General features: G+C 47.6%; 1 protein-coding gene across 5 annotated transcripts; it reads right to left on the reverse strand.

Moving 5' to 3' along the window:
- Positions 1–1,590: 1,590 nt before the first annotated feature.
- Znf205 (zinc finger protein 205) lies at positions 1,591–19,234 on the reverse strand. Of its 5 annotated transcripts, none has more exons than XM_035447639.1 (7): positions 18,594–19,234; positions 11,370–11,505; positions 9,086–9,299; positions 8,805–8,896; positions 8,282–8,402; positions 5,843–5,947; positions 1,591–5,639 (listed from the first exon to the last, which is right to left on the reverse strand). In XM_035447639.1, the coding sequence occupies exons 2-7, from the start codon at positions 11,424–11,426 to the stop codon at positions 4,597–4,599; spliced, it is 1,632 nt and encodes a 543-aa protein (XP_035303530.1). In that variant the 5' UTR covers positions 11,427–11,505; positions 18,594–19,234; the 3' UTR covers positions 1,591–4,596. The 5 variants fall into 5 exon arrangements, with proteins under 5 accessions (XP_035303530.1, XP_027280651.1, XP_027280649.1 ...); XM_027424850.2 differs by lacking the exon at positions 18,594–19,234 and adding an exon at positions 11,768–12,162 and having other exon boundaries at positions 8,805–8,860; XM_027424848.2 differs by lacking the exon at positions 18,594–19,234 and adding an exon at positions 11,768–12,162.
- Between the last annotated feature and the right edge of the window lie 4 nt (positions 19,235–19,238).

Raw genomic sequence — 19,238 nt, forward strand, 5'->3', positions numbered from 1 at the left:
CTAGTGGCTTAATTAAATCATAAACAATATATCACCACAACAGTGGGTCACTGTCTTAAGGAGGCTTTGGTGGCTCATAAGGATATGAGCTACATTAACAGAGAGATGTACAATGCCTTAGGTTTTTAAAAAAACAAAATTCAGAGGCCAGGCAGTGATGGCACACACCTTTAATCCCTGCACTCAGGAGGCAGATGCATGAAAATCTCTGAGTTAGAGGCCAGCCTGGTCTACAGAATGAGTTTCAAGACAGCCAGGTCTATAAAGAAACCCTGTCTCAAAACACAGTCAAACAAAAATCCCCACAAAAACAAAACAATTTAGGTTGGAGAGATAGCTCAGTCTGTAAAACTGGATACACAACAAGCTCCAGTTCCAGTGAGAGACCTATCTCAAAAAAATGACACCTAAGGCTGACTTCTGGCATGAACACACACAAATAAGCAAAAAATGCAATTGCAACCACTGAAAGAACCCTTTATCTGTGCTATGCATATGAAATCAGAAGGAATTAGGAACATCCATTAGGGTTTTCTTTTCCTCCTGTGTTTAATCACACTGACTTAGCAAATATAACATTGATTCACAAACTACAGCTAGAGGGCCAAGGTCAAGTCAGCATGTGTTTGGTTTTGGTGGTGGTGTTTTGGGTTTGTTGTTTTATGATTGATTGTTTTAAGGCTTCAAAAGTCCTTTTTTGGGGGGGAGGGGGACAGCATCTTCTTTGTAGTCTTGGGTGGCCTGGAACTTACTATGTAGTTCCTGCCTCAGCCTCCCGACTGTTGGGATTAAAGGCATGTGCCACATAACCAGCAATTTACTTTTTTCAATATGCTATATTTTAATGAATACATGATTATTTTGCTTGGCATCACCTATAAGCTGCTTTAAAGCTATGCATTGGTTAGTATGCCAGCTAGCTGATTACTGCTCTTTCCCTTCCTTTAAGTGACTATGCCAAGAGTAGACAGGTTTCATTCTATTCTATTTTGTGTTGCTGGGTATGTCTGTACAGCAAGAGAGATAGCTCAGCGATTAAGGGCACTAGCTGCTTTTCCAGAGAAAGAAAGAGAGGGAGGAGGGGGGGAGGAAAGGAAGGAAGGAAGGAAGGAAGGAAGGAAGGAAGGAAGAAAGGAAGGAGTGGAAAGTTCCACACTTAATAAACTTTAAAAAAAAAATTGAGCCAGGTGGTGGTGGTACAAGCCTTTAATCCCAGCACTCAGGAGGCAGAGAGAGGCAGATAGATCTCTGTGAGTTCAAGGTCAGCCTGGTCTACAGAGCTAGTTACAGGTAGGCTCCAAAGCTACACAGAGAAACCCTGTTTAAAGAAGCAGTAACAACAACAAAACGTGTGTGTGTGTGTGTGTGTGTGTGTGTGTGTGTGTGTGTGTGTGTGTGTGTGTGTTTTGAGACAGGTTTTCTCTGTGTACCTCTGGCTGCCCTGGAACTCACTCTGTAGACCAGTCTGGGTTCAAACTCAAAAGTGATCTGCCTGCCTCTGCCTCCCGAGTGCTGGGATTTAAAGGTGTGTGCCACCAACACCGACAAATAAATGTATATTTCTATAATCAGATGTTTTTACTATGCCAAAAAGTTTACTATGTTTTTATTTGCCAATCTTTAATATGAATATACACATGCTGCATTAAGTACAACCATTTGAAGACAGAATTTAAAATATATCTGAATAAAAAAGTAAATAAAAGCCGGGCCTAGTGGTTTACACGTGTAATCTGACCACGTTAAAGGCAGAGGTGAGCGATCGCTACAAGTTCTAGTACAGGCTGGTCTCTCCATAGCGAGTTTCAGGCAAGCCAGGGTCACAGCCCTAAGAGATGGGCGAAGTGAAGACGCTGAAAGAGGGAATCAGTGAACACAGTCTTTGGTTCCTCTGGTCGTTGGTTCCTCTGAGGGAGGAGAATGGAAACCAGGACCATTTCCGAACAGGAACCTGAAACCGTTGCCTGGGCAACCGCACGGCTTGGAGCGTGGCAGCTGGGACTAGCGTCGGCAGCGATTAGCTGATTTTTCTGGCAACTGATTGGCTGAGGACAGGGGAGGGCGGGACCTCTGGTGTGGAAAACGTGTGGTCAGACTCCTTACCTATTGCGGGCCCCGGGGAGCAACGTGTCCCCTCGCCTCCACCTCCGCCCGGCTAAGACGACTCTTCCACCAGGAGCCTGAGCCATGATGCCAGAAACTCATAAGGAAATGCGTTCGCTGTCCTCGCGGGCGTTCTGCTTTCAGTGTTCTGCTGTGGCTGTGAGCCCTCCAACATCCCACCATTCATGACACCCCACCACCCACCAAATCATCAGTTCCCTTTGAGGCCCACAATACTACATTTTATTTGTTCTTTGTTGAGTACTTTTCAAGGCGCCTCTCTCTTCTGAACATACTCGTGTTGTCTGTCCCAGTGGATCACGACACACCCCAATGCATCAGGCATACAGCCTGAGGAACCGAAATTACAGCCAACAATACCCATCGTGCAAGTGAATCAGTACACTAAGGTCCTGTGAAATTTAACAAGTCTTTGCAAGCAGTCCTTGTCTTCATTAAAGTGTTTTTGGAGAAAGGCCACTTCACAGGTGAGAGTCCCCTCTGCCCCTCACAGAGCCACACAGAGAAATTCCATTGCTGGCTGAGTGACATTTGTCACGCAGACAAGACAGAGGTAGCAGTCTGTCTTTCTGGCCTCTTTGATAAATAACCAGTTAGCCACATGTGGTAGAGCACATCTGTAATTCCAGCATTTGTGAGGCAGAGCCAGTACCACCGGTGGTTAGTGTCATCCTTCAGGTATCTTAGACACTGTCTAAATAAAATTAAAAAAAAAATTTTTTTTGAGACAGGGTTTATCTGTGTAGCTCTGGATGTTCTGGAACCTGCTCTGTAGACCAGGCTGGACTTAAACTCAGAGATCTGCCTGCCCTCTGCCTCCTGACCAAGTTCCAGGATAGCCAGGGCTACACAGTCTAAACAAACAAAAACCCCAAAACATCACAATCCTGCCAGACCTGATCTGACATCAATTTGCAGTGTGACCTGTGATTCAGGGGCCAGAGAGATGACTCAGTGGTGAAGAGACATACATGTAGGAAAACACCAATGCACACTAAATAAATAAATCAATAAATAGCAATAACAATAACAACAAAACTGAGGCAATAAACCCAGCCAGGGGCTGCAGAGCAGAGGTGATGAAGACAATACATATGATGGACCCATCCATCCCCTGGCTCTGCTCCCTGCCTCCAGAGCTATTTGTTACTATTCTCTCTATCTCATTCAAGCTACAGAACTGTAACCCTTAGAAGCTGGCACCACCCAGAGCTGCAGACAGTATGTAGTTCCCTGAGACCGCTCTGGTATCAGAGCTGAATGTTCTCTTGGCAGTTGAGCCATAGTGGAGGATCATAGGCTGGACCCTGGGTTTAAAAAGGAGCAAACAGGAATGGATGCTACAGAGGTTAAAAATCAGAACTTTGTTCAAAGCCAAATGGGAAGGTACAGCACATTATAAATGGCATATCCCAAGGAGGTGAGCAACAGACCTAGCAACAGCTGCAGAACGCATGAGGGGAGAGTGGTCCCTAGTGAGGAATTCTCGGTTTCCCTGGCAGTCCCCAGTATAAGCAAATGGAGAGGAGATACCCACAAAACAGCCAGGAGCCTAAGACAGCCAATCTGATTCTGTAGACAGGAAACGAGTTGCCCTGCTCCTAGTTCTCAATAAAACCCAAAGGAGAAGCTAGGACTCAGCAAGTGCCAAGCGCCCTTGGGACATGATGCCAGCAAAAGGGACCCATTCCCCATCTTCATTTTCAGAAGGACTGGCTGTCTTCTAGCTGGGAAATCTGAACTCCCAGTCTTTGTTTATAGACCTAAGGTCACAAGTTGGACTGGGTGGTTTACACCTAGAAGGCAGAGCAAGGAGCACCGGTTACAAAGCTTGTTCCAGACTACCCTAGGCTACATGAAACCGGGTCTCAAGAAACAAAACCAGGGTGAGATTGTTCAACAGGTAAAGACGCCTACTGATAACTTAAGCTCCATACCTGGGACCACATGGTAGAGAACCAACTCTAGAAGTTGTCCTCTGATCTGACTTCCACAGGTGCACTGGGGCATGTGCACCCCCACACATACATGTATATAGAAATCACAACAACCACAAAAACTAATTTAAAAAAAAAATGCCCTAATGTTTTGGAATAGGGCTCTGACAATAGAGACCCTAACCCAGGAAAAGGCTTAGGAAAAGGGTCCTCCCAGGCCCAAACTGGTGACTCTGGGATGCCTAAACGTGGACGCCTGGTAGAACCAAGAGCTGTGGGATGCTCAGAGATCGGTTGACACACCAGGCAGACAGAGCCGCGGGGCCACAGCTTGAAATCCAAGGCCTTTAATCTGCAGTTAAGAGTGTTTGCTTCCTCCTCCCACGTCACCATGTCCCACTTGGTGCCAGCATTGCACTTTACAGTTCCCAGCCCTCACCCCAGTCCATCACACTAGCTAGGACCCAGCAGCTTCCCAGGGCCCTAGCATCAGTGGGGACTGTCCCAGCTACCCTGGGTGGTCTCTCTCTGGTTTCTAAGTAGGAGCAGGAGGGGGTGTGGTGAGCGCCGCCCCCAGCATGAGCATGGCCAGGGCCTTGGGCCCGGTGGTGTGAATCTTCTCATGCCGGTGCAGGTTGGAGCGGCGGCTGAAGCTCTTGCCGCACAGCGGGCAGGAATAGGGCCGCACACCGCGGTGTGTGCGCTGGTGGGCAGTGAGGTGCGAGCTGTGGCTGAAGCTCTTGCCGCAGTCCAGGCAGTGGTAGGGCTTCTCGCCAGTATGAGTGCGATTGTGCGCGATGAGGTTGGAGCGCTGGCTGAAACACTTGCCGCACTCGGGGCATGGGTAGGGCTTGACGCCGGTGTGGGTGCGCTGGTGCGTGACCAGGGCGGAGCTCTGCGTGAAGCACTTGCCGCAGATAGGGCACTTGTGCGGCTTGGCGCCGGTGTGAGTGCCCTGGTGTGTGACTAGGTCCGAGCGGCGGGTGAAACGCTTGGCGCAGCGGTCGCACACGTAGGGCTTCTCACCAGTGTGGATACGCTGGTGCTGGATCAGCGTGGAGTGATGGCTGAAGCTCTTCCAACACGAAGGGCAAGTGTAGGGCTTTTCGCCTGTGTGGATGATCTGGTGCTGGATGAGGTGTGAGCTGCGGCCGAAGCGCTTCCCGCAGTCGGTGCAGGTGTAGGGCTTCTCACCCGTGTGTGTGCGCCGGTGTGTCACCAGGTGCGAGCGCCAGCTGAAGCCCTTGCCACACTGTTCGCATTTGTACGTCTTCTTGCCCGTTTCACCATCGGGGACCAGCCCCTCCTCGCCACTTTCCAGGGCAACCTTCTCGCTGGGTTTCTCTAGGCCGCTGTCCTCTGGGGTCTTGAGAGGGTGTGTGTCAGGTGGGGACGGCTTTGGCGGCCAGGCTTCCCCTGTGTCTCTGGCCATCTTTGCACCCAGGTCACTAGCCTCGTGCTGACCACACTGTGGCTCTTCCCTCAGGGCCCACCTGGCCCTGGGTTTCCTCAAGGGTTTCGTATCCTCTAGGGTTGCCACGGCTAGGGTTGGTACCATCTTCCCCATTTCCACAATACCTGTAAAACGACAGGGCTGTCAGCTGGAGACAAACTTCTGGAGAGACGGCAGGATGAGAAGGCAGTGCTAAAAACCCAGAATCTAGATTCTGGGAAACAGGAAAAGGACAAGAGCCACCCTCTAGCAGTAGAGAGGTCTGGAAACCCCTCATACACACCCACAAGAGGGAGCCCCAAACCAAGGCATCTGCTAAGGCCCTCACCTGAACCAAGGCTTCTCCTCTCAGCTCCGGCTGGTCTGCTGGAACTTGCCATCTCACCCTTTCCCTGAACTTGGGGGACCCAGAAAGGTCTGCTGAAGGGGAACTCTGTCCAGAAAGAGAAGCTGTGCTCTGCCCAGTGGTAGAATCACACCCCCCCCCAAACCACACTCCTCCCATCATCCCCCATCGCCAGCCCCACCAGACTCAATGGGGGAAAAGGGGGAACAGGGACCCTAGAAACCTAAGGCAAGACAAAAGGTACTCATTCTCTTTAGAGCTAGGCATGGGTGCCAGCACCTGGGAGGCAGAGGGAGGATACTGAGCTCAAGGCCAGCCTAGACTACACACTGAGACTCTGTCTCAATAAAAATTGGTAAGCTAATTTTTAAAAGTCCAGGTTTGGTGGCACATTTGTGAGATTCCAACACTTAGGGGTTAGATGAAGGAAGATTAGGAGGTTTAAGGTCAGCTATATAATGAGTTCAAGGCTGGACTGTGCTACATGAGACCCTGTCCCAAAACAAAATTTAAACAAATGGATAAATAAATATCTTTATGCTTTTAGAAGGGCTGGAGTGTGGCTGGGTGGTAGGATGCTTGCTTGTGTGGCTGGGTGGTAGGGTACTTGCCTGGTATGTGTGAGGCACATCCCTAACACCACATAAAGTAAAATAAATCATCTCCCTTTGTTGATAGTCCATCCTCTTACCGGTAGCCACCAGTTATCCTCTCCCAGAGCTTGGCTGCCCCTAATTCGTGTTTTCCTGAGCAAACAACAGAACTCTCCAGGGAGGACTAGAGCCTGCTCAGTTCAGCAGGTCCCTTTCCCCATCACAGCTGTCAAGCAGTGGGTCAGCAGTAAGAACCTCAGAGGACCACCTACTCCTGCACTTGCATTCAGGGGAATCAGGGATGGTGCAGAGAGACCAAACTCCAGAGGCTGGGACACTGACCAACCACAGGACCAATGTGCTGTGCCCTTGAGGAGTTGGCCTGTAACTCCCATGACTCAGTAGAGGACAGGAATTTGTTAGGTCATCGGTTAAGGCCCACTTGAGTCCTAAGTTCCCTCTGATGACCACAGTTTGCTTGGACTTGTTGGCCCTGGGAAATGCTAACGATGGGCAGTGAGCAAACCTGAGATAATTACAGCAGAGAGTGGGGCGCCCAGAATGAGTCTCAGGGCCACCATCCAAGTCCTCAGCAGAACTGCCAAGGCCATGGGGCCTGCCAGCTATGCCTGTTAGCAACCAGGTTAAAAGCCAGACACAGTGGCAAATGTTTGTAGTCCTAATGATGGGCACGTGGATACCTAGGGCTCAATGGCTATAAAGCCTAGACAATTTGGTGAGTTCCAGACCAATGAATGACCCTGTCTCAAAAAAATAGAAGTGATCCGGGCAGTGGTGATGCACACCTTTAATCCCAGCACTCGGGAGGCAGAGGCAGGAGGATCTTTAAGTTCAAGGCCAGCCTGAACTACACAGTGAGTTCCAGGACATCCAGAAAAAAATAAAAAACCAAAGTGGAGATCACTGAAATAACAACATTCAAGGTGATCTCTCTCTGTCTCTGTCTCTCTCTGTCTCTCTCTGTCTCTCTCTCTCTCTCCATTAAACACACACACACACACACACACACACACACACACACACACACACACACACACACACACACACACAGAGCTTAGGCCCGGGATTCCACCTTAACTAGTAAATTCAAAATAGCTACATAATGGATGGATGGATAACAAAGAAGAGCTGAAGACATCACCCAATTCTGTCAAGATCAGTTTGGAACTGAGGAGTCAAAAGCCCTTCCCTGCAGGAGCATCTTGCCCTGTAGGTTCCTTGAAGCAGCAGCAATTGCTTCTAGCTTAAGGACCTGAGAGGGTGGCTGATGGCACATTCAACCAGGAAGCCTCCAGATGAGTGCACACATCTGAAGCCGGGACTCTGAGAAGGAACACAACATGTGTGATAAGTTAATGCAGTGAATGGAAAAACAGAAATCTAAACCAACACTGCAGTGTGGCAGCCACTCACTGGCGTGGCTGCTGCTTCTTTTTAAACATCCTTTGAGATAAGTGTCACTACTTAGCCCTGGCAGGCTTTGAACTCTGTATGTAAGCACCAATCTCTAGCCTTTGCCTCTGCCTCCCAACTGCAGGGATTACAGGTATGAGCCACCTCATCCAACACTGGGTGTTCAAAAGTCTGAGTTGATCAAATGAAATTTAAATTTTATCCCTCCTCTCCTATTCCTAGAATTTAACAGGCACTCAGCTGTGGTCACTGTCCTAGACAGATGCAGACATTTCCATCTGTGTGGAAGGTACTACTGGACAAAGGAGAGAGAAAAGGGGACAGGAGGAGAGGGGTGGGTAGGGAGGCACATTCCTGAAAGCACAGGAGGGTGCCACTGCAGATGAGCCCTTACCCAAAGCCAGCCCATTTTTTTCCTGTAGTACATCCTTGTAGAAATTTTGCTGTGTGTGGTCCAGCCTTCCCCACTCCTCATGGGAGAGGTACAGAGCCACATCCTCAAAGGTCACAGGCATCTGAGACAACATGAAAATAACACTATTCAGGGTTTGCTGTGGACACGGGAAGAAAAAAATGACAACACCAGGCCTTCAAACTTCTGCCTCCAGTGACCCCATCACTTGGATTAGATGGTGGGACAGGAGAGCCACCCAAGAATGACCTTCTCAGGGATGTGAGCAAGGCAGCACTTTAGGGTGCATGGTCACAGCTCAGGCCCCACAAGGGATCCACCTCAGAGGACAGGACTGCTGTGAGCCCACGTCTGAGCAAGGGCTCTCAGGTGCCCCCCCCCCAAGTACTTTAGCAGGGGGTTCTGACTCCACACAATACAGACAGGTCTGAGTACCGTGTGAAGACCAGGAAGAGTCCTGCCTCTGTCCTGGGGCAGGCTAGAGGGACCCTCAGGAGACACTTACGTGGGACCAGGCAGTGAGGAGAGCAGCAGCCACCTGTCGTTCTCTAGTCCTCCCCCCTCGGGAAAGCACAGGAATCCAGGGTGAGGGAAGAGCTGCAGGAGACAAGGTCCTCAGGGCAGCCAGCATCCTGGGCAATGCTGATCCCCCAGCTACCTCAACCCTTACCCGATTCAACCCAGGAAGACAGCCACCCACTAGATGGAAATCTGGGACCCCTCCCTCAGTAAAACCCTAAACTCCCCACAGGAATGTCTCCCCCAGAAAGTATGCCCTTCTCCTACCTCCACCAGGCAGGAACAGGGCTTTCCCCTTACAGCCAGGACTTGGAGACATCCAGCCCTGTGTTCCTGGTGCCCTGTCCTCTGGTGATGTCCCCTCAGGGTGTGGTTCTTCTGGCTCTGCCTTAACGTGTGTTGACTCCTGAGAGGCTCCCAAGGGCCCTGTCTCCTCCTGCCCAGAAAGCTTGTCTCCATAGCATTGTCCATGATCTAGAAACTAGGAATCACACTCCCTATCAGCACTGGGCTGGAGATAAGGTTGAGACAGCCAGCAAGTGGGATGCACACTCAAACATAAGGCACACTTTAGAGCAGCAATCAAGTTAGCAATCTTGAAATTAAATCACTGGAAATTTAGGGTGAGCCCTACACCCAGTGATTTAGATCTTGGTAAGAACAGAAGGTACAGCTAGGTCTGGTGGTGCCAACTCAGGAAGTTGAAGCAGGAAGATAACAATCTCAGGACCTCCCATGGCTACTAGGAGAGTTCAAGGCCACACGAAAAACTTAGCAAATCTGTTTGAAAAATAAAAGTCAAAAGTAGCTCAATAGGAGACTGCTTATAGTATGCATGAGAAGCAGGGTTCAGTCCTTAGTAACGCGCGCGCGTGTGCACACACACACACACACACACCTGCCCCACCGGCACCATACCACTCACCACACCCTCCACACCCACAGGAACACACACAGGGCTGGGGAACATAGCACAGTAACAGAATCTTGCTCAGGGTCCTAGGGCTGATCTCCAGCACTGTCTAAATACAAACAAACAAAAATAATAATAAAGGCACAGAGGCTGGGAAAATGGATCAGCAGTTAAGAACACTGACTACTCTTGCGGAACACTGGAGTTAGGTTTCTAGCATTCATGTTGGATGGCTCAGAACCACCTGTAACCACATCCAAACACCCCACACCACACACGCAAATATACATATAAAAAAAAGTAAGAGGAGGAGGAGGCACAGAGAACAGAGATGGAGCCATACACATACATAGCTAGACTAGCCAGAGCCATGAAAAGGCTTCATCCTGGAAGCCTTCCAAGGGCGCAGAGCGTTCTAGGACTGTTTGAGAATAAACCTACATGGGCTTAGCTTCCTGGTTAGTGGGAGCCTACCAGGCAGCCACAGGCAGCCAACACATCCAGGCTGAGAGATAAAAGAAGGCCCAAATCACAGGGCTCTACCACTTTCCTTGTGCTGGGGGATACCTGGTGAGTTCCCATCTATGACATGGTGTAACCAGCTGGCCTTCTGCTGGAAGCTTGCGCCTATTCTCCTTCCCTCCCCCTATATGGGACCTTCAAAGTACCTGGGGCCAGATCCAGCCATACCCATGACTGACCATGGCCTAGACTCAGGAGCTCTGCCATTTGACTGAGACTGTTAGGAGGAGCTGGTAGTTGAATGAGAGACAGTTGCCTGCTCCAGAAAGTTCTGCATAAATAAAGAGCAGTGCACGTGATTGTTACTGTTCCTTCACCAGTGTGCGGTTGACAGGATCTGAGCTCAGCACCGAATGCAGACCTCATCATGTGTCAGAGGTCCCCACCTAAAAAGCTGCTGTGGCAAGGACATTAAACACTGCCAACAGTTCTTTGGGCTTCTACATCATAAAAATGGCAGCAAACGCATCAGTCTATATTTATCTGTATTTGTAACCACCAGCAAAACTCAGTGGGAGGAGCCAAATTCCTGATTTGGTCCAGCAGTTTTGGGTGTTCATGTATCACAGTATTCATCAGTTACAGGCTGGCAAAAAGCTTACAGGCAACTCTCACATTCATTATCTCCTTTGAGCCTACCAGTGACCTAGCAAGACAGGTAGGAATGGCAAGTGTATGACTAAACTTTACAAAGAGCACAAGTAGTTCCCACAGGCCAGAGCACTGGCCCAAGATCACATATCAGGCCTTTATTTCCAAGCCCAGAGAACCTGAGTCCCCAAAGGTGGCAATTACACACACACACACACACACACACACACACACACCACATGAGGAGGCATGGTCCAGGATTAAGGGAGTGAAGAGTAGAAGACTTCCCTATGCTCTCGGAGTGCTATGCCCCCTACTAGACAGAGCAAAAACACTTACACTGGAAAGATGGATTGGAAGCTATTTCCCATGGTGCCGCTCCTCCTCCCCAACCCCTGCCCAGTGCCTCATCTGGAAGCCCCACTCCTACAGTGACTCTCATGCTTCCTTTTGTCCAGATACCAGTTTGAAAATCCCCTCTGCTCCATTCCAAGGCATCCCTCCCTCCTTAGGATGCCACCATACCTCATGGGTTTTCTCCTTGCTTTTGGTAGCCAGGATGTTTTTACTGTCTGCAGACATCTTCTAAATCAGAGAGAGAACAGCAAATGATTCTCTCTCGCCCTGCTCATCAAGCCTCCTCCAGGTTTTAGCCGGGAACCTGGAAAAGAGGAAAGAAATCACTAATGAGGACACCTTCCACGTGTTCTAGAATACAGACCACCAGAGTGCAAATGAAGTCTTCAGACCCTATGGAGTCCCATGCTAAATGACGTTTTCTGGTTTCTTTGAAAGGAATGTCACTGAAGCAAGAGCATCAAATATCAGTGAAGCCAGCTCAGAGAAAGTGAAGACTACATCGGAATCAGGGTTTCATGTCATGAGGCGCAGAAAGTTCTGCGGAGAGCCTACAAAAGAGGTACCAGTGCAGTGATGACTGCCGTGTGCCCCAGCTGGACACAGCTTGGCCTGGAATCCTCGATCAGCTGCCCACTCGCGACAGTTCTCTCACAGCTGCAGGTTTCCCCCTGGGTATGTCCATCCTGGTCATGGTCCGGTGGGAGATGTCCTCATCTTCCTCATCCTGGGTTCAGCCCCCTCATTCTCTCCTGCCAGCCTGAAGCCTTCCACCTTTGATCCTGTCCCCTTCTGCACAAGCTGATTTCCCCATGCTCTCCCAATCATCCCTTTTTTCACCAAGGTAGAGGCAAAGGAGGAACCTGGGGTGCCGTGGAGCACCCCTGCCGGGGATGAAGCGAGTCTCTGCAGCCGAACTGAACGGGCCGGGAAGTCCGGCGGAGGCTGGGATTAGGGACAACAGGAAGTCCCTTCCAGATCCCATTCCCCACTCAACTGCAGCTTTATAGGGTTCCTAGCTTCGAGGGTTCCGGCTCAGGGGGTCCCCAGCCTGGACTGCACCTGCCTTGGCTTGGGAGAGAGGGTGAGATCCATAGTGCTCTACCCAGCAGTGTTTATGAACACTGAAACAGGAAAAACTGCAGATGCGCCGGGCGTTATGACTCACGCTTTAATCCCAGAACTCGGGGACAGAGAACTGAGTTCGAGGCCAGCATGGTCTACAGAGTGAGTTCCAGGACACCTAGGGGCTACACACAGAAACCCTGTCTCGAAAAAACAAACAAAAAACAGAAGGTGCATTTTTTAGACAGTCTTAAGTATTTGATGATTTAAAGTTTGCAGTCGCCCTTAAAGGAGAGGCATTGTACTGAGGGAAGGGACAGGGTCGTTCTCTCCTCCACACCACACACCAGGAGGGCATATACTGTCAATGGGGCCTCTGGATTCATTTAAGGCTCCTAGGTTAGGAGGTCTTCTGTGTCCTCCCAGACTGGCACAGAGTTCTGGATCCCCAACTGCTCTTAAATAAGATTCAACCCTCTGTAACCCACCTTGATGTCCTATGTGGCTGCAAGATGGGAGAGAAATTGGATCTTTCAAGGCCACTCAGGCTGGGTAATAGAGGGGTATAGACTGTCCCAGAGTGGATTTGCAAGACGTGGGGGTGGGGTGGGGAAAGAGTATGATCAAACTACATTGTACAAATTCCACAGATAACAAATAAAATACTATAATTTCTTTGGTTTGTTGAGACAGGCTCTCGCTATGTAACTCTGGCTGTCTTGAAACTCACTATGTTAACCATGCTGGTCTCGAACTCAGAGATCTGAATATACATACATACATACATACATACATACATACATACATACATACATGTTTTAAAGACAGAGCTGGGGAAGCAATAGCTCAAAGGTTAAGAGCATTGGCTGCTCTTCCAAAGGACCCATGTTCATACCCAGCACCTACATAGTGGTGTTCCTAAGAGATCTGACACACTTTTCTGGACTCCATCTGTCCTGCATACATGGCATGTAGACGGATATGCAGGCAAAACACCTATCCATAAAACAATAGCATAATAATAGCATTTTAAAAAGAGGCTACCCAGTTGTCCATGTTCCAGATCCCAATACCGCCTGGAAGACTCTATTCCAGACCTTGGGAACCAAGGCTCCAAAGGGGGAAGAAAGTGACTGTGCTTCTCATTCCATTGAGAAATGTTTTTTTTTTTTTTTTTTGGACATAGCATGGGAGTGTTAGGAAAGGAGTGGTGCCCTAGACTGGAGTCCTCGGGAACTCATCCTGTGCCTGCTGGCTTCGGCTCATCCAAGTCTTCTAAGACAGACCCCTTCAGCCCAAAAGGCAAACACCAGTAGCTGAACATAATGGCTTGTTGCTATAACCCCATAATCAGGAGGCAGAGGCAGGATTACCAAGAATTTGAGACTAGCCTGGGTGGGCTACATAGTTCCATATAAACTAGGGCTACATAGCAAGACATTGGCTTAAAAATGAAGAACATATCCGGGCATTGGTGGCGCACGTCTTTAATCCCAGCACTCGGGAGGCAGAGACAGGCTGATCTCTATGAATGAGTTTGAGGCCAGCCTGGTCTCCAGAGTGAGTGCCAGGACAGGCAGGCTCCAAAGCTACACAGAGAAACCCTGCCCTGGGGGGAGGGGGGGGAGAAGAAGAAGAAGAAGAAGAAGAGGAGGAGGAGGAGGAGGAGGAGGAGGAGGAGGAGGAGGAGGAAGAGGAAGAGGAAGAAGAAGAGGCTGGAGAAATGGAGAACACTGACTGCTCTTCCAGAGGTCCTGAGTTCAATTCCTAGCAACCACATGGTGGCTCACAACCATCTGTAATGAGATATGGTGCCCTCTTCTGGTGTGCAGGTGTACATGTACTCAGATCACTGTATACATAATAAAAGTAAGTCTTTAAAAAAAAATGAAGAACAACAAAAAAGCCAACCCTGGTCCCCTGCACAAGTTCACCAATGTGCTATCTGGGCTCACTTGGCTTAATTTATTTTTAAATTTGCTAGACAGGGTGCCACTGGGTTTAATTCTGATTACTCAAGAGCATGAGTCAAGAGGGTCACAAGTTCAAGGTCGGCATGGGCAACTTAGTGAAACCTATCTCAAAGTAAACATTTAAAAACGAAAAGACTGTAGAATAGATTAATGGGAAAGCATTGCCAAGCATATGCAAGTTTTACACTACAGATATTTACAAAATGAATAAAATAAAAAGTTAATTGCATGTCGAGCGTTGGTAGTGCAGGCCTTTAATCCCAGCACTCAGGAGGAGAGGCAGAGGCAGGTGGCTCTCTGTGAGTTCAAGACCAGCCTTGTCTACAAGAGCTAGTTCCAGGACAGCCTCCAAAGCCACAGAGAAACCCTGTCTCAAAAAAAAAAAAACAAAAAAACAAAAAAAAAAAGTTAACTGCAGCATTAAAAATGACCAGAGTTCTCTTAGGGTGTGTGTGTTACTGAAGACGGAACTCAGGGTCTTACCTACGGAGGCAAATACTGTATAAATGAGCCATATACTTAGCTTTGAATTTGAATTTATTTATTTATTTGTTTTGGTTTTTTGAGACAAGGTTTCTCTGTGTAGCCCTGGATACTCTGAAACTCCCATTGTAGACCAGGTTGGCCTCTAACTAACAGGTCTCTGCCTCCCAAGTGGTGGGATTAAAGGCATGCACCATCACAGCCCAGCTATATTTGAATTTTTAAAAATCAGAACATTTGGGTCTGTGAAATGGCTTTGCAGTGAAAGTCTGTGATTTGAGTTTTATTCCTAGAAAATAAGTAAAAGTGGAGAGATAGAACATACTCCCCAACACTGCATTGTCCACCTGCACTTACACACATATCACACACATTTTTTTAAAGACTTATTTATAAGCATAAAGTGTTCTGTCTGCATGTATTCCTGCAGACCAGAAGAGGACACCAGATCTCATTGCAGATGGTTGTGAGCCACCATGTGGCTGCTGGGATTGAACTCAGGACCTCTGGAAGAGCAGCGAGTGCTCTTCACCTCTGAACCATCTCTCCAGCCCCTAACATATTTTTTTTTTAATCATAACATTTGGCAACACTGGACCAATATTCCCTCCACTCATGGCAAGATTTGCAAGTGGCCACATCTGATTGCCCCCTATGGCGTTGAATTAGTGTTCTACTATAGAACTTAAGCTGCTTGTGGGGACGGAGATGTAGCTCATTAGTTAGGAGTACTTGTTCTTACAGAGGACAGAGGTTGAATTCCAAGCATCCACATGGTGCCTCAGAACACTCTGTATCTCCAGTCCCAGAGGATCTGATGCCCGCTTCTGACCTCCTTGGGCAGCAGGCACACACATGCTACAAATACATACATGCAGGTAAAACACACACACATAAAAAATAAAAGAGGGGGCTGGAGAGATGGCTCAGCAGTTAAGAGCACTGACTGTTATTCCAGAGGTCCTGAGTTCAATACCCAGCAACCACACGGTGGCTCACAACCGCCTTGAATGAGATCTGCATGCAGGCAGAAGACTGTATACATAATAAATAAGTAAAATCTTTTTTAAAAAAAGTATTTTTTTAAAAAGGGGGGGGGCTGGAGAGATGGCTCAGAGGTTAAGAGCACTGACTGCTTTTCCAGAGGTCCTGAGTTCAATTCCCAGTAACCACATGGTGGTTCACAACCATCTGCAATGAGATCTGGTGCCATCTTCTGGTGTGCAGATATACATGGAAGCAATTAACAAATAAAATCTTTTTAAAAAATAAAAATAAAAGAGAATATCTGTGTCCATGATACTGATGATTCCTGTGAGCCATTATTATTTTTGTTGTTCTTGTTATTCTTTTCCTAGAGTAATGTCACAGAGGCCTTGGAGCAGTCTTGGAGGACCAAGACTAAGGTGTCTGAGAATGACATAATACTGACTTCTCTCTTTTTGGTAACAGTCCATAAAATGTGTGCCCCTCTCTCCTGAGATGAAGCGAGGCAAGAGGGAGCTGGAGGAGTTGTGGGTAGGACACTGTACCGTGTGAGATCATGATCATGCAGCTGATGGTAACAGGATCAGCAAGTGAGAAAGACCACTTTCTGGGACTCGCCATCATGGGCCGGTATAGCCCTCATCTTCCCTCAGCTTGGTGGGTAGGAATTTATACTGGGCCAGCTTCTTCCTGGCTTCCTCCAACTCTCCTTCTTTCTTTAGCATTTCTTCCTGGGCTGCAATGATCTGAGCAATGCCTCCCACAAACTTCTCTTTAGAGATGATGGAAGCTGGAGTTAGACGCTATTAGTAAAGCCAGAAAACACTCGCAGGTGGACTCTGGGGTCTACAGTCACAGAGGTCCTTGTAAGTTTGGAGCACTGATTCGCCCACAGGGATGAAGAACCCCTGCCCCATTTGCACACTTTTCTTGCCCCAGTGTGTAAGCTCCTTGTACAATCTACACCCATCTTGTATTCTTGTGGCCCAGAAAAATGGAAGTTATTTTTTTTTTCTCTCCGAAATCCAAAAGGCAGAGTTGTGAAAAGTGGCCAGGGTTAGGTGGGCAGGGGCCGGAATAAAATCTGGGGCTCTTTAAATAAATAAATAAATAAATAAATAAATAAATAAATAAATAAATATAAAAAGAGCTCGGGAGTGAGAGTAGGATGATTGTGTAAAAAACAGGCTTTAAGAATTCCAGACTCTGGCTTGATTCTACTGTCAATATGAAGAATGAAATTTATTCTGGGTTTGTCTCTGGATAGTATGCCCAGGTATTTGAAGCCTCAAGGTGAAGATAAATGTATTTAACACTAGTTTCAAACCAGACATAACTATAAACTCACACATGAGCCAAGGGGATCCTAGAACAGACAACACACTTTACCCTGGATAAAAGTTCTCCACCAACGAAAGGCCAATGAAGCATATTGATGGAAAAGGTGTCCAGAGACATGGATCCCATCCACTCAAGGTCACCTTGAGTAGACCAAATGGAGTCCGAGCATACTTGGTTGAAAAATATGTATCAAGTATTGAGTACTTTACAAAATTATTAACCTGGCTAATTTTAGGAACATGGCAGGTCTGGGAGAGGTTACCACAATCGCTGTGTAGGATGGCCATTCATGAAAGAGCTCAGAAAGGCCCCAGGAGAAAATGAAGGAATAAAATAGACAGACACAAAACACGTATGGTGATAAACACCTGTAACTTCAGCACATAGGAAGTAGAGGCAGGAGAATCAAGAGTTCAAGGCTATCGTCAGCTACATAGAAAGTTCAAGGCTAGCCTGGGCTATATGTGACCCTGTCTTAAACATAAGAAAATAAAAAACCAAGATGTAAGCCGGGAAGTGGTGGCGCATGCCTTTAATCCCAAAACTCAGAAAGCAGGGCAGTCGGATCTCTGTGAGTTTGAGACCAGCCTGGTCTACAGAGTGAGTTCCAGGTCAGCCAGGGCTACACAGAGAAACCCTGTCTTGAAAAACCAAAAACAAATAAAAACCTAAGATGACCAAGCTGTAGCTGGACATGGTGATACTCTATTATCCTTCAAGAAACTGAGACAGGGACTATCATGAGTTCAAGGCCAGCCTGAGCTACTTAACAAGGCCCTGCTTTAGATAGATAGATAGATAGATAGATAGATAGATAGATAGATAGATAGATAGATAGATCCATATGTTATAGCCTGCCAGTAGTTGTGCACTACTTAATCCCAGCCCTCAAGAAGCAGGTGGATCTCTGTGAGTTTGAGGCCAGTGGTTTACAGAGCCACTTCCAGGACAGCCAAAAAAAGCTGGGCAGTGGTGGCACACGCCTTTAATCCCAGCACTCAGGGGAGAGAGAGGCAAGGCAGATCTCTGTGAGTTCGAGGCCAGCCTGATCTACAGATCAAATGCCAGGATAGGCTCCAAAGCCACAGAGAAATCCTATCTTGGGAAAAAAAAAAAAAAAAAAAAAGATTCCATAGACGTTCTGCCACCTGCACCAGCTCATGGGCCACTTGTTTAGGGCACGACTGACCTCAGAGCTTGTCACCGGTGCTAGCATGGATGAATGAAGGCACTTAGCAAAGTTTCAGTTTCAGGAACCATTAGACAAATGCCAACTCCAATACCTGGAGGTTGCTCTGAGCTTGAGTGAGAACAAGACACTATGTTTAGTAAATAAACTCCAAGCTACTCTCAAAGGTCTTAAGGAATAATGAAATCTAGAAAGAAGAATCATAAAGCAAGAAGAAAAAACTTTCTAATTGGAATTGAAGACTAGGACAATTCAGAAACATGACCTTGGGAAGGAAAGTGATGAGCATAGGAGAAAATAACAGAATCTGAGAGATGTAAAGAAAAATAATAGGCCAGACATGGTAGTGCTTACCTTTAATCCCAGTCCTCTGGAGTCAGAGGCAAGAGGATCTCTGTAAATTTGAGGCCAGTCTGGTCTACATAGTGATCCTAGGGCACCCAGGGCTCCATGTAGAGAGCCCCTGTCTCAATAATAAGAGAGTTTCAGTTGTAACTCAGTAACTAGAATGCACGCACAAAGTTCTTTGTTGGATGTCCAGCAACAAATAAAGTGGGTATTTTGGTGTATGCTTGTTATCCCAGCACCCGAAAAGTAGAGGCAGGAGGATCAGAAATGCAAAGTCTACATAACATGTTCAAGACCAACATGAACCACAACAATAACTATAACAATAGTTCGAGTTGTTGGTCTATTGTTTCTTTAAAGGACATGAACCTAGGGACATACGGATCTAGGAGTAGTTAGGGGCAGGAAGGGCTGGGAATATGATCCAAATACATTCATTGTACGCAACCCTCAAAGAATTAATAAAAAATATGCTAAGTCAATAAATTGGAGGCTCCAGCAATAGCTTATCAATTAAAAACATGCAGTGCTCTTTCAGAGAATCAGAGTTCGGTTGCCAGAACCCGCATGGTGGCTCAGGTGAGAACCGGAGGAATACAATTTTAAAACAAAACGACAAGCTCGGCAGTAGGGACGCATGCCTTTAATCCC

Source organism: Cricetulus griseus, chromosome 7 (assembly GCF_003668045.3).
Source record: "Cricetulus griseus strain 17A/GY chromosome 7, alternate assembly CriGri-PICRH-1.0, whole genome shotgun sequence".
Taxonomy (NCBI): Eukaryota; Metazoa; Chordata; class Mammalia; order Rodentia; family Cricetidae; genus Cricetulus; species Cricetulus griseus.